A 23,614-nucleotide genomic window follows, 5' to 3' on the forward strand; every position below is an offset into this window, starting at 1 on the left:
TAAGCAAATGATGCTGATCTACTGTCAAGTATGGCCAGCATTACTAAAAAAAGCAAACCTTTAAATGACCTTTTCTGTAAAACAGCCAAACAGAATTTTATAAATTTGATCAAAAGCATTCTTGCATAAAAGCCTATAAGATTTATAAAAATGATGCTAATCGACCAGTAGTAATATCTCTATGATTAAAAGTTTTAAAGAAACCCCATTAAAATAATAATAATAATAATAATGAGGACTTTGTATAGCGCCTAATTTTTAGAAGCTCTAAGCGCTTTATAACATTAGACAACACCTATAAGATAAAAAACATATATAATGATATGATTAGAAAAACAAACACCATGAGATTAGAAAACAAAAAACTTACTGAGAATATTTAAGGTAGGAAACATTATTAGGTCTTTAAGTTTGTTCTTGCAGTCGAATGACTTCTCAAAAACCACTTTACTGAATTTGACCAAATTTGACAGAAACTACTCTGGTGTAAAGGGCTTTTAAGCTTATACAGATAGTGCCATTCTGTAGTCAAATATAACCACCATTATTAAAAAGAGAACAATCTTTATATGACCTCTCCAAAACTACTGTGCAGAATTGGACCAAATGTACATGAACACTTTTAAATTTGTGCAAATGGTGCCAATCTACCATTAAATAAGGCAGTTGGTACTTAAAATACTAAAACCTTTAAATGATTCATTTTCAAAAACTGCTGGGGCAGTAATAGACCAAATTTAACAAAAAAGCATTCAGGGCTCAATGCTTTTTAAATCTCTACAAATTATGCAGATCCACCATTATATACAGCCAGTGTTAAAAAAATAGGAAAACTTTCAAACAGCTTCTTACAAACTGCTGAACAGAATTAAACTAAATTTGATGGAAATCATTCTGGCAAGAAAGTCTTTTTAACTTTGTTAAAATGATTTTTTATCAGATATAGCTGCTGCTACTAAAAATAGAAAACCATTGAACAACTTTTCAAAAACTGCTGAACAGAATTTGACCAAATTTTACACAAAAAACCCTCCTGACAAGAAGGCTTTGTAAGTTTATACACATTAATCAGATCTGCCATCAAATGTGGCTGCATTACTAAAAACAAGTGGCCTATGTGTGCCTGATCAAGCTCACTTGGCATACATCAGTCAACTATGTAAGCCTGATCAAGCTCACTTGGCATACATCAGTCAACTATGTGTGCCTGACCAAGCTCATCTGGCATACATCAGTCAACTGTGTGTACCTGATCAAGCTCACTTGGCATAGATCACTCAACTATGTGTGCCTGACCAAGCTCACTTGGCATACATCAGTCAACTGTGTGTGCCTGACCAAGCTCATTTGGCATAGATCAGTCAACTGTGTGTGCCTGATCAAGCTCACTTGGCATAGATCAGTCAACTGTGTGTGCCTGATCAAGCTCACTTGGCATAGATCAGTCAACTGTGTGTGCCTGATCAAGCTCACTTGGCATAGATCAGTCAACTGTGTGTGCCTGATCAAGCTCACTTGGCATAGATCACTCAACTATGTGTGCCTGACCAAGCTCACTTGGCATACATCAGTCAACTGTGTGTGCCTGACCAAGCTCATTTGGCATAGATCAGTCAACTGTGTGTGCCTGATCAAGCTCACTTGGCATAGATCAGTCAACTGTGTGTGCCTGATCAAGCTCACTTGGCATAGATCAGTCAACTGTGTGTGCCTGATCAAGCTCACTTGGCATAGATCAGTCAACTGTGTGTGCCTGATCAAGCTTACTTGGCACATATCAGTCAACTGTGTGTGCCTGATCAAGCTCACTTGGCATAGATCAGTCAACTATGTGTGCCTGATCAAGCTCATGCAGCATACATTGGTGTCAAACGCAAATGTGGTCATTAGGCAGGTGCCTTGGATTTAAAGACACACATTTCAGGATAATTTCCAGCTCTTCTGTAGAAATTAGTGGTATGTATGGCAGCTTTCGATATATGTACAGTAGTCCCTTCTTATAAGGCCACCCCTATTGCAGCAGGGAAGTGGCCTTATAATGAGGATGGCCTTTCTAGAGGGGGATGACAAATGCGAATAGTAAATACATATGAAGAAAGTCACAAGTACATTTAATTCTAAAACACTGAATATTTTTATTTAAAATCACATGCATGTTGTGAAATAAATGTAAAACAAACTGTTTCATCATTTTCAAAAGAATGTTATGAATAACCATTGATATAGTTTTAAAACTGTCTTTATAATTATGTTACAGATCACATCATCTGTCACTTTGTTGGTAACAGTCTAAAAAACAAACCAGTCTCATCACAATAAAAAATATCCTTGCTGTCATATCCCTTGCATATATCATTTAGTCTTTTGTTCCAATCTTTGACAAATTCATTATTATTATCAGCTGATTCTCCACTTAGGACAGAACACTTGTTATTGTGTCGGACTTGAAATCTGTGCAACCATCCGTTACTTGCGGTAGAGTCATCATATCCCATTTCAACTGACAAAATTGTTGCTTTTTCTTGGATCATTCGACCGGTGTGTGGAATTTTCTTAGCACGTGCAGTGCAAAACCATTCAAAAACCTTGTCATTCAAATCAGGAGACAAACATCTCCTGGCTCAAACAATTTTCCTTTCTCCATCTGTTCCACCTTCCCACTTCTGCAGAATTGTTTCCTTATCTTCCATGTTTATCTGAGTCTTTCCGACATCATAGCTTTCTGCAAGGATCCTCGAACCTCCGCCCTTTTCGGTCAGTTGAATTACTTTCACTTTCTCTTCTATACTGAGAATTTTTCTTTTCCTCGATGACATGTTGATCTTTTGCAGTAAGTTATTCAAGTTGCCAACTAAAAGACTGACAAAACAATTTTTTATGTATTTAAACAAATTGCCACGTGTTTTTAAAGGAAGTGATCTTGTCATGTGATTCGTTAGTCGTAGTCTGGTACCCTATTGTTTTTATACATTTCTTTACACAAGTGAAAAAGCCAAAACGGTTTCGTTATGTACCATTAATATCATGCAGATTTGACCTCACGGCCATTAGGATTGGTAATCTTGACAATTATAGTCAGTAGTAATAGCCACTAATTATCAAAGTGAACAAGCTCAACATCTTACTAAAGAAAGCCATAAAGGCTATCAAACCATTTTCCTGCTGACTTGTGTATGTACATCGATACTGCCACTTCTCAGCTGTTACTACTGTTCAATAATTGTAATCTTAACAATTATCAGAGTGATTAAACTGGACATCTCATGATAACACAGCAGTAAGGCTAATCAGATTACATGTAGTTACCCTTTTGTATGGATTAAAATTTGAGTCTTTCTCAGCTTTATGGAATAAATGTGGCTTCTCGTGAGGCATAAATGATATAATATTAACCTTAGTGGTACATGTCCTTTAGTCAACACTTCTTTCAGTAACGAAAACCTGACATCAGGAAACAGAAATCGGATTACTTAACACACATTATGAATAAAATACTGGTTCTGGATACATATTTAAAAAAATGCAGCTGTTTATGAGGGGTACATTTTATATTATTGCACTAATATGTCGCGTTAGCCGGGTGGCCCTTCGTGATGGGTACTTTGGAACACAAACTCGTCGGTGCCAATGGATTCTGGCTGTAAGGAGTGGGTGGCCGCTGTTCAGGGGGCGTTCAAAGGGGGTACTACTATATATATATATATATATATATATATATATATATACACACACACATACATACATAAGTAACACTTGGCTGGCCAACTTGCTATAGCTTGTGCCTTTTCTGATGCCTTTTAATTTGCTCACCAGCCCCCTGAATAAGAAAAAAAATTGAAATTTGGCCCCTGAATGAAAATGTTGGACAACCCTGTTTTGGATGGACTGTTTGCATGACTGGGCAGCTATTCTGGTAATGGGCATGTGTAATGGACTCTGTAAACTTTCAGTCACGATGATGCAGAACAAAAACAAGTCTCCAGCAGTATATCCAGTTTAAAAAACTGCCAAAATTTGATGCCATGGATATAAATGTCATAAGGAGTATTTTATTGCTATTGTATATGAATAAGAGTCATATCACCAGAATCACTGCTGAGGAGGTTTTAAAAGCATAAATGAAGTACGCACATTCTCGTCAGATACAATATTAGTATATTTGTCAAATTTCTTTCCAGAGAACCGGACATTCCAGTTCAAGACAAGTCATTTTGGCACCATGGCCCTCCTCCAAGATGCCCATATTAACATGCCTTTCCAATCCTGGGAAATCCGACCTCACAAAATGAACTCAGCTGTCTTCACCATCATAGCTGCTATTGTTGAGATTGAAATAGAAATTAAGGTATGAACAACAGGTCAAACAGCACATATCAATCACAGTACAGTGCAGAAATTAAGGTATCTATTGCAGATCAAGACAGTACAGATCACAGTACATAGAAATTAAGATATGAACAACAGGTCAAACAGCACAAAAGACAGTACAATGCAGAAATTAAGGTATTAATTGTAGATCAAAACAGCACAGATCACAGTATAACATTCTTTCATTTTGTAAGACATTATGATCATTTCTAAACAAAAAAACTTAATAATGAATGGTAATTGTGGTCATATTAAATGACAGACTTACCTACAACACTGCTTAAATGGTCTATTCTCTTATTAATATACTCTGAGGATGTAATGTGGATTGCATGAATTTGTGTAATTAAACATTACTTTCATTAGTTGATGAAGAAATGCATATTTGGGAAATTTCAACACTATTTTACTTTACTCCACAAAAATACAATGAATCAGATACACTTTATTGTGTATACTAATGGCAGACACCATATTTTAAGGATTTTATATTTTTTACCTTTAGTTTATATTGTTTGTGTTTGTGTGTGTGTGTCTATATATATATATATATATATATATATATATATATATATATATATATATATATATATATATATATACACACACACACACACACACACACACAGTGCAACCCCGCTATAACACGCCCCACTATAACATGAATTCAGATATAATGCAGTTGTGGCATGGCTTCCGAAATTTTGTATATTCATTCGCAGATGAAAAAATAATTTTTGTTCAAAGTACATGAAATAGTGTATAAAAATTTTATCATCATTATGGGGAAGAGATCGTGTATGAATTCGAATTTAATATGATCGTGGTGTGGTTCCTGAAATTTTAAATACATGTGTATTTTTCTCATACAGGGAGTATGAGAAATAGTGTGTAAAACGTTTATTATCATTTTGGGGAAGAGTTTGCACATGAATTTTAATATAATATGGACGAGGTGTAGCTTCTGAAATTTAACAATATCACCAGGTTATTGAAGTGTTATGCCAAAATAAACATTATCGGAACTGTTACTTAAAACTGGTCCATGAGTAAAGCCAGTAAGTCGTCTTTGTGATTGTCTTTAATTAATTTTGTATACAGTCGTTGCTCAAACAATAGCCAACATGTGTTTCCTTTTTAACTGCATACACAACCAAGCAGCAGACAATGCAGTGGTTGATAAAAGATTCTCACAGTTTAACAAACATCAAAAAACAAAAGCCACCATGTTTGCTGGGCTTGGCAGTGTTATTAGTTGCAATCAGTTGACCAGTAAATAATGTCTGCTTTATTAGTTGGAAATTGAAAGGGTATGAAATTGTACATGTGTTGAAAGTGACTCGTGACCATTGCAGGCCTACTGCACTTAGTTCTCAGGTTTTACATGTGTATGGTGTTTGCTTATGAACTCATTATTAATTTCCTATTTTTTATAAAAATATTTTACCGTTTCGGAAAAGCAAGTTCATAAACACAGGTTATTCTCTGCACTTTGTGCAATGTTTAGTATAGTAGTTTTCAAATGTTTCTTTCGATATTCACAAAATCTGAAGTAAAAGTTATATGCATGCTGAAAGCATGTGTTGATTTTTAATTATTCTTGCTGTAGCCGTTAAAACAAATAGGCATACAAGCATTAATTATTGGAAATTTGCAATGGATAAATGTACATGGAAACGCATATGAGAAAATTTTAGCAGTACGAAATTTTCCCATTGAATTCAGACACATAATGATGTGTGACAAAATATTGAATAGTTTAAATATGTATGCAATTTTTGCAATGGAATTACATATATTATGGATTAATTGCAAGCCACGATGGTACAATATCAGACGGCAAGTAAATGGTGTTGATACTCTGTTCGTGCTGTATATTGGATGTTGAATTCAGACACAATGATCTGGGAAAAAATGTTTTGAATATTGTAAATCTGTGTGCAATTTTTCAATGGAATTACATGCATTATAGATGAACTGTTTGCTGCGATGGCATGATAGTAAACGGTGTTGATACCCTATTCATCATATACATTAGACATGAATACATGTATATGTGCCAATGAGTTGTTCTCTGAAAAAAGTAAAATACTGTAAAAAACCCACATTAACACGACCCCGATATTAATACAATCCCAATTTTTGGGACCCCAATTATTGCGTTATAGCGGGGTTCCTCTGTATATATATATATATATATATTATTTTATTTACAGAATTTTAACATCTTTACCATTTATCTTTTATCATGTTGTACTATATCTTTATATTTATTTGGAAGGGTTATGTGCCTAAAGTTTTTTTTGCAGTTCTTCATCTTTACAATTTTAGAACTTGTCTTTTAATCAGCACCACATAGCTAGTATTGTGTAAACATGCCATAAAACCCCATACATACATACATACATACATACATACATACATACATGCATACATACGTAACCAATTTTTTATGACATATTTTTCCATGTGTTTATGTTATTTTTAGATTTTTATAGACTTTGTATGCATTTCTGAGTTAATTATTCTTTGCTGAGAGAGAGAGAGAGAGAGAGACCCTGAACCTTATCTTAGACCCAAACTATTTTTTTTATCAGAAATCTTTTTGAGTGGTATGAAAACTTAATTTTATATAGTGATAATGAGATGCTTTCATAATTTGAGCTGTTACTATTGGAAATCATACTCACCTTTTTTTTCAAGCATCAGTTTAGTAGATAGTGAAGCTGCATTTGCAGTGGGTGGTGTGCGTGGCAAAGATAAAAGTGATGCTTAAGGTTTTGGTAGCCACAGAACATTTACATTGGTGGTTGTATTCTACTGTAACGTGGATGATATAACATTTCTGTATGCCTAACATTAATAACCCATTGTGCTAGGATTCCTGTCTGGTTAATGTTAACTGATGGTACTGTCATCATTTACAAGTGAGACATACCTTGACTAAAAGTAATGTATGTATGTGAGTGATTGATCTATTAATTCTTCCACCCCTCCAGTTTTGTATTTCAAGAAGTAAAGATACAATTTGGGCTTTCAGCCTTTTATATGAGTTATGTATTGGTGATATGTAGGATTCCTTGTATCTGTCCTGCCTTCACACTGTCTTATGAAGAACTAGTCTTGCAGTTTTTGATTGACTGTAGCATACATGCCAATCATTGTGCTTTTGGCACAGACATTGTGCTTTTTTCCACCTGATTACATCTTACACTCACATGTATGTGGTTTATCTTTGCTGGTACATTAAAAAATTAAATTAAAATAAAGCAATAAAAAGTTCTGTTTGTCATTTTTATTGCTCTCACATAAATTCAAGATTATTCTAAAAAAAAAGATGACATCTGCAATAGCAAAAGAGTACTTTTGTCGATATTAGACCTAAATGTGCTTTCCTTATTTTGTTTTTTTAGCAGCTGTATATGACATATTTCCAAGAAAACAAATGGGTTTCTTTTGTTCAAAACTTTGCCAAAGAGATTCATTACATTGATAATATAGTTAGTTAGTGGACCAGTCTGTACTTTTAAAGAAAATGGTATGTGATGTTAAGTGAAACTGGCATTAACTGTGTGACTTGTTATTTGATTAATTTTTTTTTAGAGTAGATGTATCTTTTTAATCTTCAAAACATAAATTTATAAATTTGAAAAGAAAAATAGGAGAGTGGTGTAATACAGCACTTAGATTAAGTGTATTGTCATCATCATTGCACAGGGTGTGGACTTCACAATCATTCAGTTAAACATGTAGACTGTTTAAACATAAATAATTTGTCTGTATATTTTGCTGTTTGAGTTCTAGTTCAGATCCAGGTGGATTTGTGACTAGAATTTTGACCAGCTACAGATGAAGGCTAGTAGCAAAAACTACTGTACATTTTTCTTACAGTGTACTGTAATTATGGCATATAATATATAGATTGCTCTTTTTATGCTCAGATTATGCTTTTTTGCCACTTATGTTAGTAATAATTATGCTTATACCTCTCTCAGGGTTGGCATGTATGCTGTGATGGAATTTGATTCTTGTTATGATCATCATCTAAATATGTGCATATAGACCAGTCACTATTTCTGCAATTTTTCAAAAATAGTTACTGCTTTTTTTGACTGGATGCCATATATGACAAAGTCATATATAAAAAAACTAGTCTTGCTGTTTTTAACTCTTCTGGTCTAATTGGTCCTGGATGAAAATGGTGCTATTTTGACATCCAATATGGCCACCACAGCAGCCATCTTGAAAATCTTGTTATTGTTACTCCTTTGGAATGGATGGTAATGTCAGGATAGGATTTTCACTAAAAGACTTCTATTTTGTCTCATTGGTCCTGAATGAAAATGGTTCTAATGTGATGTCCAATATGGCCATGATGGCATCCATTTTGAAAATCTAATTGTAGTTCTTGTGAATGCTTATGATGTCTAGTTGGTTCAAAATGAAAATGGTTCAGCATGGACATCCAGTAAGGCCACCATGACAGCTGTCTTGAATTTCTTGTTATTGCTTCTATTTATTAATGGAAGTAATTTTGACATAGTTTTTTCTCCTGATATTCAATATGATCACCACAGCAACCATCTTGAAAAACCTTATTGCTAATCCTGCTATATTGAAAGTCATATCAATATTGGGGGTTCAACAGAAGACTTCTTATGATGTCTAGTTGGTACTGAACAAAAATGGAGCTGATCTGAAATCCATTATGGACACCATGACAGCTGTTTTGAAAATCTTTTTATTGCTGCTGCTGCAAAATGGAAATCCAATAAATCACTAATTTTAGTCTATCCAGAATGCATAAATTATTATTTTATTATATTTTGTTGAAAATGTATTGATCCAAATGGATTTTTAAAAATATTTATCAAAAACATATTTCAAAGTCACATTTAAGCCACCCCACCCCTTATTCTAGCATTAAACTAGGGTTCCACGCTACCAGGAAATAAAAAAAAGTTGAGAGAAATGAAAATTTTTTCCCGATCATAAAAAGTATTGGAATTTTGCAAATATTGATGAAAATTGGGAAAAACCCAGGAATTTTCCGCTATCACTTGATGCCTGAAGCAATCACATAAATGAGTCAAAACTAAACTGAACATGAGTTAAATTTATCGAGTTCTAACCAGAATATTCGGAGGTTGCAGTATGGATTATTTGGTTGCTTGCTAACAACCCACATTTAAAAATGTTGTAGAGAAAGAAAACAAAATATTAAATGAAAGTCATATACTGGTTGTAATAAAAATACAAAAATGAAAGAACACAAAATTCTCCATATATATATATTCTGAGAACAACTTTTGGAGTATTGTTGTATCACATGACCACCACATTGACATGTGATCTCTGCTTGATAAATCAGACTGGCCAGATTTTTGTTTTTTTACAAAAAGTATCTGACTTTCATTTAATATAATTGAATTTCTGTACAACATTGTAAAGGAGTTTGTTGTTGATATCACGTGAATATTGGACTTCAGATGTCCTCATTTGAGATTTGTGAAGTCATGTGACTAGTAATCCAAATGGTGAGTCCTGGGTCAGGTTTCATCTATGCCGTAGTTTCATCTTGTTTGACTGCGGTAACAATTATAATACTTGCCATTTCTGAGAAAATAATGATGAAAATAAAGGTTAATTCACTGGATTGGATTCATGTGATGGTTGTCCGAGAGTTATGCGTTGGTATGTCACTGTCTTTTGAATGTGTATGTGTAGTTTTTCAGTCTTCTTGCAATTCTGAAGCGATAAAAGACACGTGAGAAAAGTCGAATTGATGAGAGGGTTGTGGTCACACTTGCACTCCTTGTGTTCATTTATATTACCGATAAGGTGATCTCATGTTGTCAGAGATTTTGCCGTACTTTATTGATAAAATGTCAGACTCCTGTGCTTGAACCTGTAACCCAGAAAATCCTATTTACTATGTATCTGTTAGAATCATACAAATAAACACATTTTATAAAAGATGGAAATGTATACCTTAAAAAAATTTATGCACAAGAAGTTGTCCCACATGTACAAAATTGTTTGCTGTCCAGCATGTCAGCTTGCCACTAGAACAGGATTTCTCACAAAATTTCCCAGCATATATCCTGATCAAATTACTCTACTGAACTGTTGACAGAAACAGTCTAAAGTAATGTACTTCATTTCTATAGCCCAATGGATAAACATTACATCTTTTCAAAGCTGGGCACAGAATTGGCTGACATATCGCGAGTCATGAAAACGTGGAAGTGGTATCCCGTGTGTCCAAAATTAATATTACTTTGAACAGAATATTGTGGTGAAAATTGCTTCTTTTCAAATGGTAAGCATTACAGTCAATCGGTTGAATTTGGTATGCGTTTTACTATAGTATTGGAGACGGAAACCTTAGGTGCACAGAAATGCCTGACAGCATTGTATCTATTAAAAAAGGATACAAGCTCCTCTATCAATACAGGTTTGGAGACTGGTTTAACGAATTACAAGAAGACAAGTTGATTTTACAGAAAATTCAATCCTTGTTTATACATATACAGTATATAATTTTGAAGGTCTTTTGTCAAAATTTAAATCAACCCATTTGAACCAGATCGTCTTAAGGAGATGAGGTTGTTTGAAAACTCTTTTTTTTGGATTTTATTGCTACAGATAAATTCAGGGATATATATATATATTGCTATAGAATTCTTTAGAATTAAAAGTTTGAAAGGAAACAAAACATAATTTATGTTCATTATGTTGTTCTCACTTAGCAACATAATGCAGCAAAATAAAGTTAGAATTTTTGGTTTTGTACATGATCTTTTCTGACTTCAGTGTTTTGGGAGAGTCTTGAAAGAGAAACATCTTTAGATTTAGAAAATGCCTGTTTTATAATCTTAAATGTTCTTTAGTTCCATTCAGTAATGGTCATGTGTGAACCTTGGAAAAAGTAATTTCAACCTGGAAAAACCCTGGAAATGACCTGGAAATTTATCTTTAAAAAAGCGTGGGAACCATGTTAAACTCAATTAGATAATATAGTTTTTGTTGTCTTCCTGATTATTTTAAAACAATGATTTTGCTCTCAAAGCTAAAAAATAAACAATATACAAACTTTTGTAGAAAAAATTCTAAAACAAAACTTTGATATTGATTGTATAAGTGCAGATGAATGTATGACATTGTTACAGGAGAACATTTGAATAATATTAAAACCCAAGTGCTGAATTACAAATGTCATTAAAAAGAAGAATGAAATTCTCCAATCAGTAATTTATATGAGATCTTTTTTATGAGCAGGTGGGAACATCATAAGGCGTTGGTGTGCAGCTTTAGTAAGAAAGATAAAGCATATAACATGAAGGTTATGTAAAGATTGTGTGTAAGGGAGATAACTACAGACAAACAAGCACTCTACATCATAAATGGTTGAAGAAGAAGGGAGCTAGAGTGAAGACAAAATCTTCACACATCAGATCATTCAAAGCAAATATGTAAAGTTAAAATTACGTGCTTACAGAGTCACAAGTTGTGTTTTATGCTGGCCATATTTCAGGAAGCAGAAAAAGGATAATATGGCATGCATCAATAGACATTTGTAAAAAAGTAAATACCAAATATCATTGTGGTAGAGGTTTGTTAACAATAAATACATATGCCATATACCACATTAAAAAAAGCAAAAGAACCAGTATTGCATTAAAGTTCCATTATGCCATCATAGAACATCCAAGAATCATGTGAATAGAAATATAGGCTCATGCAGGAATAAACATGTGTACATGCAGAGAAGCCAGATCTTACGAGTCCAAAATTCTGATACACAATAACATGGAAACAGTCTAGGAATAAAGTAAATGGAAAAGTTGGTCCAAGAAAAAAGACTGCATGTCTGCATCACTGAGCAGAGAACACTCAGTTCAGAAAATGTATCAGAAATATCCTCAAAGTTGTACCTTGGAGTCACTTAGACAAACTGGATTTTGTAGATCAGTGAGGAAACTTGCTAGAGGACTCTTGTATGTCTAATCCATGAAACTGTTTAAGAAGTTTGTAGAGCACACTGATACACTTCAGGTTAAACAGGTAGGGGTAGATGTGAAAGGGTGAAATAGTCATACTGTACACATGGTATACCCCAATTTCATCCTGGTCTATGAGACCCACAAAATCTGGAAAAAAGCAAAAACAAGTAGCGGACAACAATCCTTATGTAACAATGCAAAGACCTTATTGCATTACATGATGTATGTTTTATATGCATATATTTTCCAGCTGCCTAATTGCTATATTTGATTGTCACAGAAATTTTGTTTGGTTGTCTCAGAAGCAGCTCCAGTTCTTAAACCATGTGACCTAAATTGATCAAAGCTGAAACAGCATGTCTAAGCTCTTAATTCTTTCCTGGAAACTTGGTGTCTGTTTGGGTACATAAGTGAAGGCCTTGAAGTACTTCCCCAAAAAGAGAAGCAAGCTTACAGTTGTGTTATAGAATAAATAGTTATGTTACAAAGTGAATACAGTTGTCTTACAGAGAAAATATAGTTGTGTTAAGAGTAAATACAGTTGTGTTACAGAGTAAATACAGTTGAGTTACATAGCAAAAACAGTTGTGTTACAGGGTAAATATAGTTGTTTTAAGAGTAAATACATTTCTTACAGAGTAAATACAGTTGTGTTACATAGTAAAAATAGTTGTGTTACAGGGTAAATATAGTTGTGTTTAAGAGTAAATACAGTTGTGTTACAGGGTAAATACAGTTGAGTTACAGGGTAAATACAGTTGTGTTACAGGGTAAATACAGTTGTTACAGGGTAAATACAGTTGAGTTACAGGGTAAATACAGTCAAATTACAGGGTAAATACAGTCAAATTACAGGGTAAATACAGTTGTGTTACAGGGTAAATACAGTTGAGTTACATGGTAAATACAGGGGCTAGATCAGGATAAAAAGGATCATTGATTAGGGTGTTCAAAGCTGCATTTCAGGTTGATTAAAGTCAGTGTCAAACAGTTTTGAGAAAGCCAGACTAGAGGTAGAGGGATCAAATTATCATTTTGTTCTGCAGTGTCTTAACTAATGTTTCAGCTATTCTATGTGAAGCACTGAAAGCATTATTAAATATTGCTTAATACCTGCTTTGCTTGAAATGGTATGGAATCAGGCTGTAGGGATTTTATGCAGTATATTTTCTTGAGACCTTGTAAGTGTCTTGCCATGGACAAGATATTCAATTCAAGGCAGGCAACTTGAAACTTGAAATCACCTTTCTATAATTTGTTATTCTTTTCATTAACAAATTTAAGTCCCCCTTCAGTTTCTTATAATGCTTTACAATTAGCCACTTTAATCCCTTTTCTTTGCTTTGTAATTCTTTACGTTGACAACTTAAGTTGTGGAAGGACCTTGCAGTCCTCTAATTATTGTCTCCCTTTGGTCAATCCTGTCTCAGACCTAAGTAAAAGAAGTGTCAGTTTAGTAACATTACTTAATTTATAATGATATTGCAGTCTTTTTGAAATATAGCAACTGTAGCTGTTGTCCTCTGTCTGTTAGAAGTTTGTCTTTTTGAAATGTAGCAACTGTAGCTGTTGTCCTCTGTCTGTTAGAAGTTTGTCTTTTTGAAATGTAGCAACTGTAGCTGTAGTCCTCTGTCTGTTAGAAGTTTGTCTTTTTGAAATGTAGCAACTGTAGCTGTAGTCCTCTGTCTGTTAGAAGTTTGTCTTTTTGAAATGTAGCAACTGTAGCTGTAGTCCTCTGTCTGTTAGAAGTTTGTCTTTTTGAAATGTAGCAACTGTAGCTGTAGTCCTCTGTCTGTTAGAAGTTTGTCTTTTTGAAATGTAGCAACTGTAGCTGTAGTCCTCTGTCTGTTAGAAGTTTGTCTTTTTGAAATGTAGCAACTGTAGCTGTTGTCCTCAGTCTGTTAGAAGTTTGTCTTTTTGAAATGTAGCAACTGTAGCTGTAGTTCTCTGTTTGTTAGAAGTTTGTCTTTTTGAAATATAGCAGCTGTAGCTGTAGTTCTCTGTCTGTTAGAAGTTTGTTTGTTGTTCTTGTTATGGGTTTAATGCAATTTTTCAGCAGATAACAGGCTATATATAGCAGACAAGATAATTGGTGCAGGAAGAGTCCAGGAAAACCCCTGGAAGAACCACCAACCCTGTGAAGCTACTGGCAAGCTTTCTTACATACCCACATAAGCCGAGCCTGAGACTCAAACCCAGTGGACAGTGATGAGAGGGTAGTGATCAGTAATGGCAAGTGATTAAGACCACTTTCGGCCCTGAGCCCCAAGAAGTTTGTATGTAGAATACAGTCTGAATGAAGTCTTTTAGTTTCCATGAAGCATGGACTCCAAGGCAGGGGAGGACAGATTGTATATGTATTGATGAACTGCTGTAGTACTTCACACATATCATAGTCATCATAATATTGACCAGTCACTGTACCTATAGAATCTTAGTGTCACTGTCCATTTTGACTTCCAGCAAGAGTCAACTTGTCTCCAATTGTTTTTCAATGAAGACAGTATAGACTCATTTCCATTGTGGGCGTGATGCAGGAGAGGTGGGGGTATATTTTTAAATGAGAATATTGGTCACCATTACTCTATATTATTATCAAGAAATGTAATTTTTTTATAAGATTGAATCATTTTATGTTGCAGGATTCCATGTGCTGCCTGAGTAGACCCAGTGATAAACCTGAGTTAGAATCTATCCGAAAAAAATGGGTGACACCAAAAGACCTGGTAAAGGTAAGAACAAAACAATGTTTTCAGCCAATTATTTTTGCTCTATAGATCTGCAACAGTATCTGTACACATGAGATCTAATAAAATTTATAAGTAAAGAATTACTGATTCAGCTAATTAAAACCCATACTGTGATTTTTCCTACTTTTCTGTTACAGCTACTTCAGTTTAAGGGCTATATGATTATAATTATTTATAAAAGACTACAGTTTAAGGGTTATAATGTTATAATTATTCATAAAAGACACTACAGTTTAAGGGCTATAATATATATAATTATTCATAAGACATTACAGTTTAAGGACTATAGTGTAATAGTTATTCATAAAAGACACTACATTTTAAGGGCTATAATGTAATTTTTATTCCTAAAATACACTACAGTTTAAGGGTTATAAAATGTATATAATTACTCATAAAAGACACTGCAGTTGAAGGGCTACAGTGTAATAATTACTCATGAAAGACACTACAGTTCAAGGGCTATAATGTCATAATTATTCCTCTAAGAAACTAGTTTAAGGGCTACAGTGTTATAATTTTTCCTTAAAGACACTACAGTTTAAGGGCTACAATGTAATAATTACTCATAAAAGACACTAAAGTTTAAGGGCTACAGTCATAATTATTCCTAAACAACATTATAGTTTAAGGGCTATAAATGTAATAATTACTCATAAAAGACACTAAAGTTTAAGGGCTAGTGTCATAATTATTCCTAAACAACATTATAGTTTAAGGGCTATAAATGTAATAATTATTCCTAAAAGACACTGCAGTTGAAGGGCTATAATGTATATAATTACTCATAAAAGACACTACAAGTTTAAGGGCTATAATGTATATAATTACCCATAAAAGACACTACAAGTTTAAGGGCTATAATGTAATAATTATTCCTAAAAGACTTGCATGTGCTCAAATTGTAGTGTAAGCCTTAATATAATTAGGTTTGAAACTTCACTTGACAGTAAAAGTAATCAAATATTCCACACTGGATTAGAACTGATATGCACCAACAGCTGGTTTATGTTATATATTCACTAGGGTTTATGTTCTATGGGAAAATACTTTCAGGGCAGTCTTAAATTTACTCCCCTTCCTAACTGTACTGTATTTAATAAATAGTATAGGTGCCTTCTGCAGTTATTCTTCAAAAACAAATAACATTACACAAATGAATATAGAATAGTAATCCTGTGGACTCGATGTTGAATAGGCCTCATATGCCCTCCATCATGTCATAAAATGGAACTAATGGAAGCCAGGTGGTTGGTGAAGTGTTCTTGTTACTGTAAGGATGCTTATTTTAAACCCAAGATCAGTTGCCATGGTAGATCCATGAGCAAGGAACTTTACTTCAATTGCCTCAGTACTAAGCAACCAACTTTTGTTGATATACCATAGAACACCAAACCAAACCAAACTGACCATCCATCCATCAGTAACTAATTTCATTTACCCACAATAAATCAAGTTTTTCACCATCTACTATTACTAAACTTTGTGGATGGCTTGCACTTGGGATAAGGATGATGCCTATTGATTTTGAGATCAAACGGTCAAAGGTCAAGGTCACTGCTTTGTGTATGTGTGTGTGTGTTTGGATATTCAGTAATAGTCATATCACTATGATGTCTGCAGTGTGGCAGTTTATAGTGACGTCTAGCACTTAGGCATCCTGCCATTGATATATAGCATCATGTTCCACCCAGTCACATTATCCTGACACCAGGCTGACCAGTCCAAACACTAACCTCTTAATGCTGTGTGCCAAACAAGGCAGCTGCTAGTACCATTTTTACAAGTCTTTGGTATGACTCAACCAGGGTTGAAACCCGTGACCTCCCACATCATAGGAGGATGCTCTAACCACTTAAGCCACCAGAATAGTCCAAAGTCACTGTTACTGAAAGAAGAAAATGATTTATGCACAAAAACTAGTTTACAGCACATAACACAACCAAACTTTGTTGAATTGCACTTATGGTACAAAAGAAGAGTATTTTGGATTCAAAGGTCATGGTCTCTTTGTCTGAAGACAATGATTTTCACATAGTAACATTAGTTTCACATCACAGACCTGGACCAAAGTGTGTAGATGGGTTGCACTTGATGTAAGGGAAAATCCTCATGATTTTGGATTCAAAAATCAAAAGATCAAAGTCATTGTGATTGAAAAAAACATGTTTTCAGGACTAAAATTTCAGTTCTCAACTTTATATTATTTACCAAAGTTTGTGGGTAATTTTCAATTTGGGTAAGAAAGAAGTCTATTGAATTTGGGGTCAAAAGATCAAAGGTCAAGGTAACTGTGATATAAAGAAGAAAAATGGTTTTACATGTTTACTTTTATTCTAGTTCATACATCTTGAACATAGTCATTGGAGGTCTTGCAGGTCTTGCACTTTAGGTGTGGTGGAGACCTATTGGCTTTGGGTCGAAAGGAACAAAAGTCAGCATCATTGTTGCTCAAGGAGAAATGGATTTTGCAGAAAAAATGTATTGGAGTGTAATGTCCTTGACCAAACTTGATTCTGGTTCTAAAGGACATTCAACAAAAATCTACAATATTTCTTGTAATTTAGTCAGATTTCAAGAAAAAAAAATTGTATTCAAAGGATGAAAATAATGTGTAAAGAAATTGATTATCATTTTGGGGAAGATGATCATATGTGAGAAAGAAAAAAAAACTGACAGTGAGAAGGAGTCCATAATATATACATGATTGTCAATATTAAATTCACATGCATTGGACACAGTTGCACTAAGCTGCATTCAGTAGTGCAAAATGTTGTTTGAATTTGTTACATAAATGTGTATAAGAATAGATAAATTCAAAAGCGAATAACTATAACATAGGCATAATTATTCCATTGTCATTTTTGTATTCTTACACTTCTTAATCCAAATAGAATGTGTCCCAATATGAGAGGGATGTTTGAGCCCTTTGTGTCATTTTGCTCAGAGTACCTTACTATCTCTGTGCAGTTGAATCTTTGTCAAAGAGAAAACAGTAATTAAACAGCATACAGTAAACATACCACATTCCTTTAATTTCAGAGATGCATAATTTATATTTTATTAAGACAAAAATGATCATTCAGCATGCAGTGTTGTTTTCACAGCAAGTAAAGTGACATCTACACTTCCATCAAAGATCATCCTTTATCAGTAAGTGTATGTACACTTCACGTAGTAAGGCAGCATTTGATCTAATCTTTTGCTCACATTAAACGTTGTTGTTACTCTGAATTCAAATATTTGACACTTCTGTTAGTGAGTACGTAGGTGTCACTGGTAAAGAAACTTTCAAGTAGTATCAGCTGGCATTACACTGTACCATATACATTAACATCCATAATCATTATAAAGATTGAAAATATATACCAGTCAGCACAAGTCCAAACACTAATTCTAAATATTGTATATACTCACATATAAACTGAATAATTTTGGAAAAATAAAAGCGTGGAACAAGGGATATCAGCTTTTCCATGGGATGATGTCTAAACTTGAAAATTTATAAGTTTTCATGCTGACTACAAATATATAGTGTTAATGCAGATCACTGAATATGACATATACTTAACCTGAACCCCCAGGACCTACTGTACTATGTAGTTTCCTACCACAAACTTAAAAAATATTCCTGACTTTTTCCAAAGCTTTTCCAGACCAAAAATATACAAATTTCCAGTCCTAGCAGGAACTCCCAAAGAGGTCCAAATCAGTACTCTAAAATTTCTCCCAAACACTAAAAAGCTGCAACATTACCAGTTTCCAATTAAAACGGTTCTAATAATGAAAATGCAATATTTTTATTAGACATTTTAGTCACTTTTAAATTTTTTCAATGAATAACAAGATTTTTTTCAATATGGCTGGACATATGGGTCAACTTATGCATGGGTCATGCACTTTTTAATGTTTTGCCAATTCAGTTTGAAAGATCAACTCATGATCAAGTATATGCGGTAGATATGTTGATTGCCTTAAGAGTTAAACTTAAGAAAATAGATGGTATATAATGAAGGCTCAATTGTGAAAATGATGTAATCTTAGGACATGTACATTGTTTAAAGCTAGAATGTTGAGACTGCAGATGTGAACTATTGTCAAGGTAGATTCACACTAGCTTTATGCAATATTTTGACCACTCAGTTCAGAATCACTTGGAGCAGAAATTAAACATAGGGAGGCTTGTCATTGTTTAAACTTTCTAAGGTACAAGACATTTAGGCTAGACCAAACCAATTTGTTTTATATCTATTTTGTAAATATCAGTACCATTGATAAAATTATGCATAAAACTGGGAGAGTATGATACAAAGTATAGTAAATCCTTTAAATGACTTCTTTAAAGAATAATGAGCAGAATTTGGCCTCTCATGTTTGTACAAATTATGCCAATCCACCATAAAATATGGCTGCTTTTACTTAAAAAAAGCAACTTAAAATGACAGCATCTTAAAAACTGTTCAACAGAATTTAACCAAATTCAACAGAGAGCAACCTGGTATCAAGGCCTTTAAATTTTATACCAATGATGCTGATCCATTTTTCAATATGGTTATTGTTACTAAATTTAGACAAATCTTTAAAAAAAAAATTGTTGACCAACTTTCACAGAAAGCATTTTGGTATACATGATGCTGATCTGCCATCCAATATGGCTGCCATTACTAAAAAATTTGCAAGCTTTAAATGTAAGAAAGCATCATATGACCTAGATATCTTGGCCAGTTGTACTTGAATTTGACTTTCAACTAGTGTAGAGATCAGCCAGGTGAGTGATCTCATGCCCACATGAACCTCTTGTTATATTAAGAAGTGTGAAGAAAACACTTTATTTGAGTAATCTTTGATGCACAAATTAGACAGTTTTTTTCAATATTTCAGATGTGTCGTCTAGCTGGAATAAATGTTTTCCCAATGGTAGATTCATCTAAGTATGTCAGCATTCAAAACAAGGTAAATAATTTGCGTGTGGATGGACATTCTTGCTGCATGACTGTTGTTATGTGGTTCTTGTAAGGCCATTTTGTAAATACTGTATATGGGAAAATTTGTTTGCTTTTCACAAGTTTCTGATTTAAAAATAATTTACATGGTTAATTTTAATGATTTTGGAAATTAGCAGCTATTAATTTTTAAAAAAAATATTTTCTATTAAAGACCAAGTTAACCCTTTACCTCATAGAGCATAGTTACAAAGTGCAGCGCGCTATAAATAGAACACCTGTTACCTATTCGACTCATTACGCATAGGCCTGCCTGTTAACTATTAAGCAATGTAGTGTATTTACGTTTAACAGCAATTTTAACCATTTTACATTTTTGGTACACATCTATTATGTGTGGAAAAATTTACGAGTAAAATCCGATTGTTATAGCTGTGTAATTATTTTTCACAGAAGGATTTTGTTTGTGCTTAAAATCTTGAGAGAACTCGTTCACCGTCAAATCAGTGAGACCGTGTGACCAACCATAGCTGCTATTTCTCATACACGAAATTTACAAGTTTGCGTCTACATACTAAGTCATCTGAATTTGATAATTTATAAAAACTAATTGCTACCTACATCAATATCAGAGCCTTTACCTAAGTTATTGAAGCTTTCATGGTTGTGATTCTAACCGTGAAAACTTTGTATGTACTGAATGAAATCTGCAACCTCCATTTTGGAGAGTGGAGATTATGAACCAGTTACTTTAAATAGCAGATATCAACCAGAGCATAAACAGTGACCACGTGATCTGATGTAATTGTCATTTGCAGAAATGAATGTAGTATTTAATGGGGGGTTTTCCCTGAAGGTGGCACTACGAAAACTGGCTTAAAATGGCTGATGTTTACAGCAGATGTCAAAAGGTGCTTCCATGTGAATGGAGTAGAGGTGTCTCAAGGCGCTTGCATGAGGTGAAGGGTTAAGATGAGAAAAGCCAAATTAATGTGTAGGATATCCAGTAATAGTTCTCCTGAATATTTACAATCGTTATTTCTATCAAACAGGATAAAATTCCCATATCAAATTAGGAATTATTCAAAAAAAGTTTCCAGTACTCTTTGCCCTGGAATAGTATTCCAGTTGAGATTAGAAATGGCTGCTCTATTTCCATCTTCCAAAACCCAATAAATACAGTGGCTTCAGAGATGCAGTTAATATAAATAAATTCCTTGTATGAAGACCTCAAGGTAGATTAGTTAGTTCTTCAGCTAATTGTGTTACCCTCTTTAAATAAAGTCATTATTATTATTATTATTATTATTATTATTATTATTATTATTATTATTATTATTATCATTATTATTATTATAAGAAAAATGCAGTGGAATACCTATGCCTTATTCTCTGTAAAGCATGTCAGCATTGGTGATGAAGTTTCCCAGTTGCTGGTAATCTGGAATTATAGCATATAATAACATTAATTTTAATGAAATCAGGAGTTACTAGTGAAAAATATGAAACCAAGGTATTGATCTGGCCCCATCTTTTACTCTGCATTGACTTATATATGGATTAAAGATGGAAAATATGCATATTGATGAATCTACTTATACTCCATATCAACTTATATGTTGGCAAATACAGTACTTGTTTGCTTCTTGTGATTGATTCTTCCATATTTAGAGGATCAGCATAGGAATTTGACATGTTTTCTTCTTTTGTCACTAGTTTACCATGGCTTTTACTGTTACTGTTACTGTTTCCTTCAGCATCCAACAATTGAAGAGAGGACATACCAGCAGATGGCACTGACAGCTTCAGCGATGGCATACTCCTGGTCTAAGTGGAACGGTGAAGTTCAGGACAAAGAGAAAATCCTCTTCCAAGGAACTGAATGTCTGTATGATGAACCTGTGCCTGAGGTATGGTACAGCATTCAGAACATTTAAAGCTTTTCTATGAACAGAAAAAAATCTTTGATTGTTTGATGTATTTGTCTGAACTACTTCTTTGTTTATATGATATTGTCATTTTCTTCAGGCTGAATAAAAACAGACTGCTTCATTTGATCCAGGCGAAAGCATACTAATTTTTTGATCGCAGCATACCATGAAGAGATTGTCACTTGCCTGTGTCTTTCAAACCATTATGTGATAATAACATCACAGCATTATTACTATGTCTTGTGAAACGTTTGTTGGGATTTCTAAAATTGCATGCAGTGTTCCATTTCTTGGCTTTATTACACCCGTTTCATATTATTAATATTTTGATGACTTATAAAGTATTGTGGTGCTGTTTACTTGCACAAGTCATTGTTAATGTTACTCTTTCTGGTGAATAATGCTGTGGAGGGGGATGGTCATATTTTTTTAATTGTTGGCATGTCCCTAATATTATATCGCAGTTTTTTTCTTCTTCTACCTATGCAGAAATGTTGCAAATGCCAATAAGAGTCAAGTTTCACCAATATAATTTCCTTGCATCCACTTGCTAAGTTTCACTAATATAATTTCCTTGCATCCATTTGTCAAGTTTCACCAATATAATTTCCTTGCATCCACTTGTCAAATTTCATCAGTATAATTTCTTGACATGCACTTGTCACTTTAATATTACAGCATGAGTAGGAATGATTCCATGGATGCCAATTTTAAGGACATACATATACATTTTTGTCTAGCAGTCAGATTTATTTTGATGTTTTTCATGGCCATGGTCTTTGACATGTGCATCATCAGGAAATCAGAGGTGTGAGGATACATAATAAATAAAACAGAACACTTCACAGTTTGTATTCATTTGGAGGCTTTAGCAAGATACATATTGCAGTATCAGAATGATACATCTCACAATTTGTATCAATTTGGAGACTTCAGCATGACACATACTGCAATATTAAAATGATACACATCCCATTTTGCATCAGTTTTGAGACTTATGCCAATTGGATTTATGCACTTTCATTTTCATGCCATTTATAGTGAAAAAATAACATTAAATTGGTGCTGCTGTGCTAACTGTTTTACCATTGCTGGTGCCATGTGCTGTCACTCATGTACAGCTCATGTATTTGTGTGCAAGCGCATCTCATTGCTAACAAAGAGAACACAATTACTTTTGATTTTTGCCATAACCTCATTAATGCATCTATGGTGAAAATTGAGCATCACATGTATATGCATCCTCCATATGTATAGTCAGTTTATCTTCCTAAAATTGATTGCATTTTTTTATCTTGACACTTGTTAATTATTAATTGGCACAACACAGCCAGTATTGTGCTGATGTGTCATTAAATCTATACATACTTATATTGGGTGGGGGGACATTCAATGTTGCAAATTTAAGTACTGATTGTAATTTGAAGACAGAATGTTTCAGATTTCACCCGTTTTACTTGAATGATTGAGAAATAACGTGAATTTAATATTTTTTGTTGTACATGGATTCATTGTTGCTACAAGCCATAAATTTAGATGTGAACAACAATCCTTCTGTAGAAACAATAGGACCCTTCCCATATCCATAAATTTAAGTCTCAATGAAATGTAATTTT

General features: G+C 33.8%; 1 protein-coding gene across 3 annotated transcripts in view; it reads left to right on the forward strand.

Moving 5' to 3' along the window:
- The window catches only part of LOC149785773 (dynein axonemal intermediate chain 7-like), a 124,349-nt gene that overhangs the window by 94,634 nt on the left and 6,101 nt on the right, over positions 1-23,614 (forward strand). For all 3 annotated transcript variants that reach the window (XM_089979675.1, XM_089979677.1, XM_089979676.1), the window contains 4 exons: positions 4,179-4,345; positions 15,017-15,106; positions 20,006-20,077; positions 21,825-21,977. In XM_089979675.1, coding sequence (XP_089835801.1) covers positions 4,179-4,345; positions 15,017-15,106; positions 20,006-20,077; positions 21,825-21,977 — 482 coding nt within the window. The remainder of the gene's footprint in view (positions 1-4,178; positions 4,346-15,016; positions 15,107-20,005; positions 20,078-21,824; positions 21,978-23,614) is intronic.

This window comes from Sinohyriopsis cumingii, chromosome 13, assembly GCF_028554795.1.
Source record: "Sinohyriopsis cumingii isolate HCF-2022 chromosome 13, ASM2855479v2, whole genome shotgun sequence".
NCBI lineage: Eukaryota > Metazoa > Mollusca > Bivalvia > Unionida > Unionidae > Sinohyriopsis > Sinohyriopsis cumingii.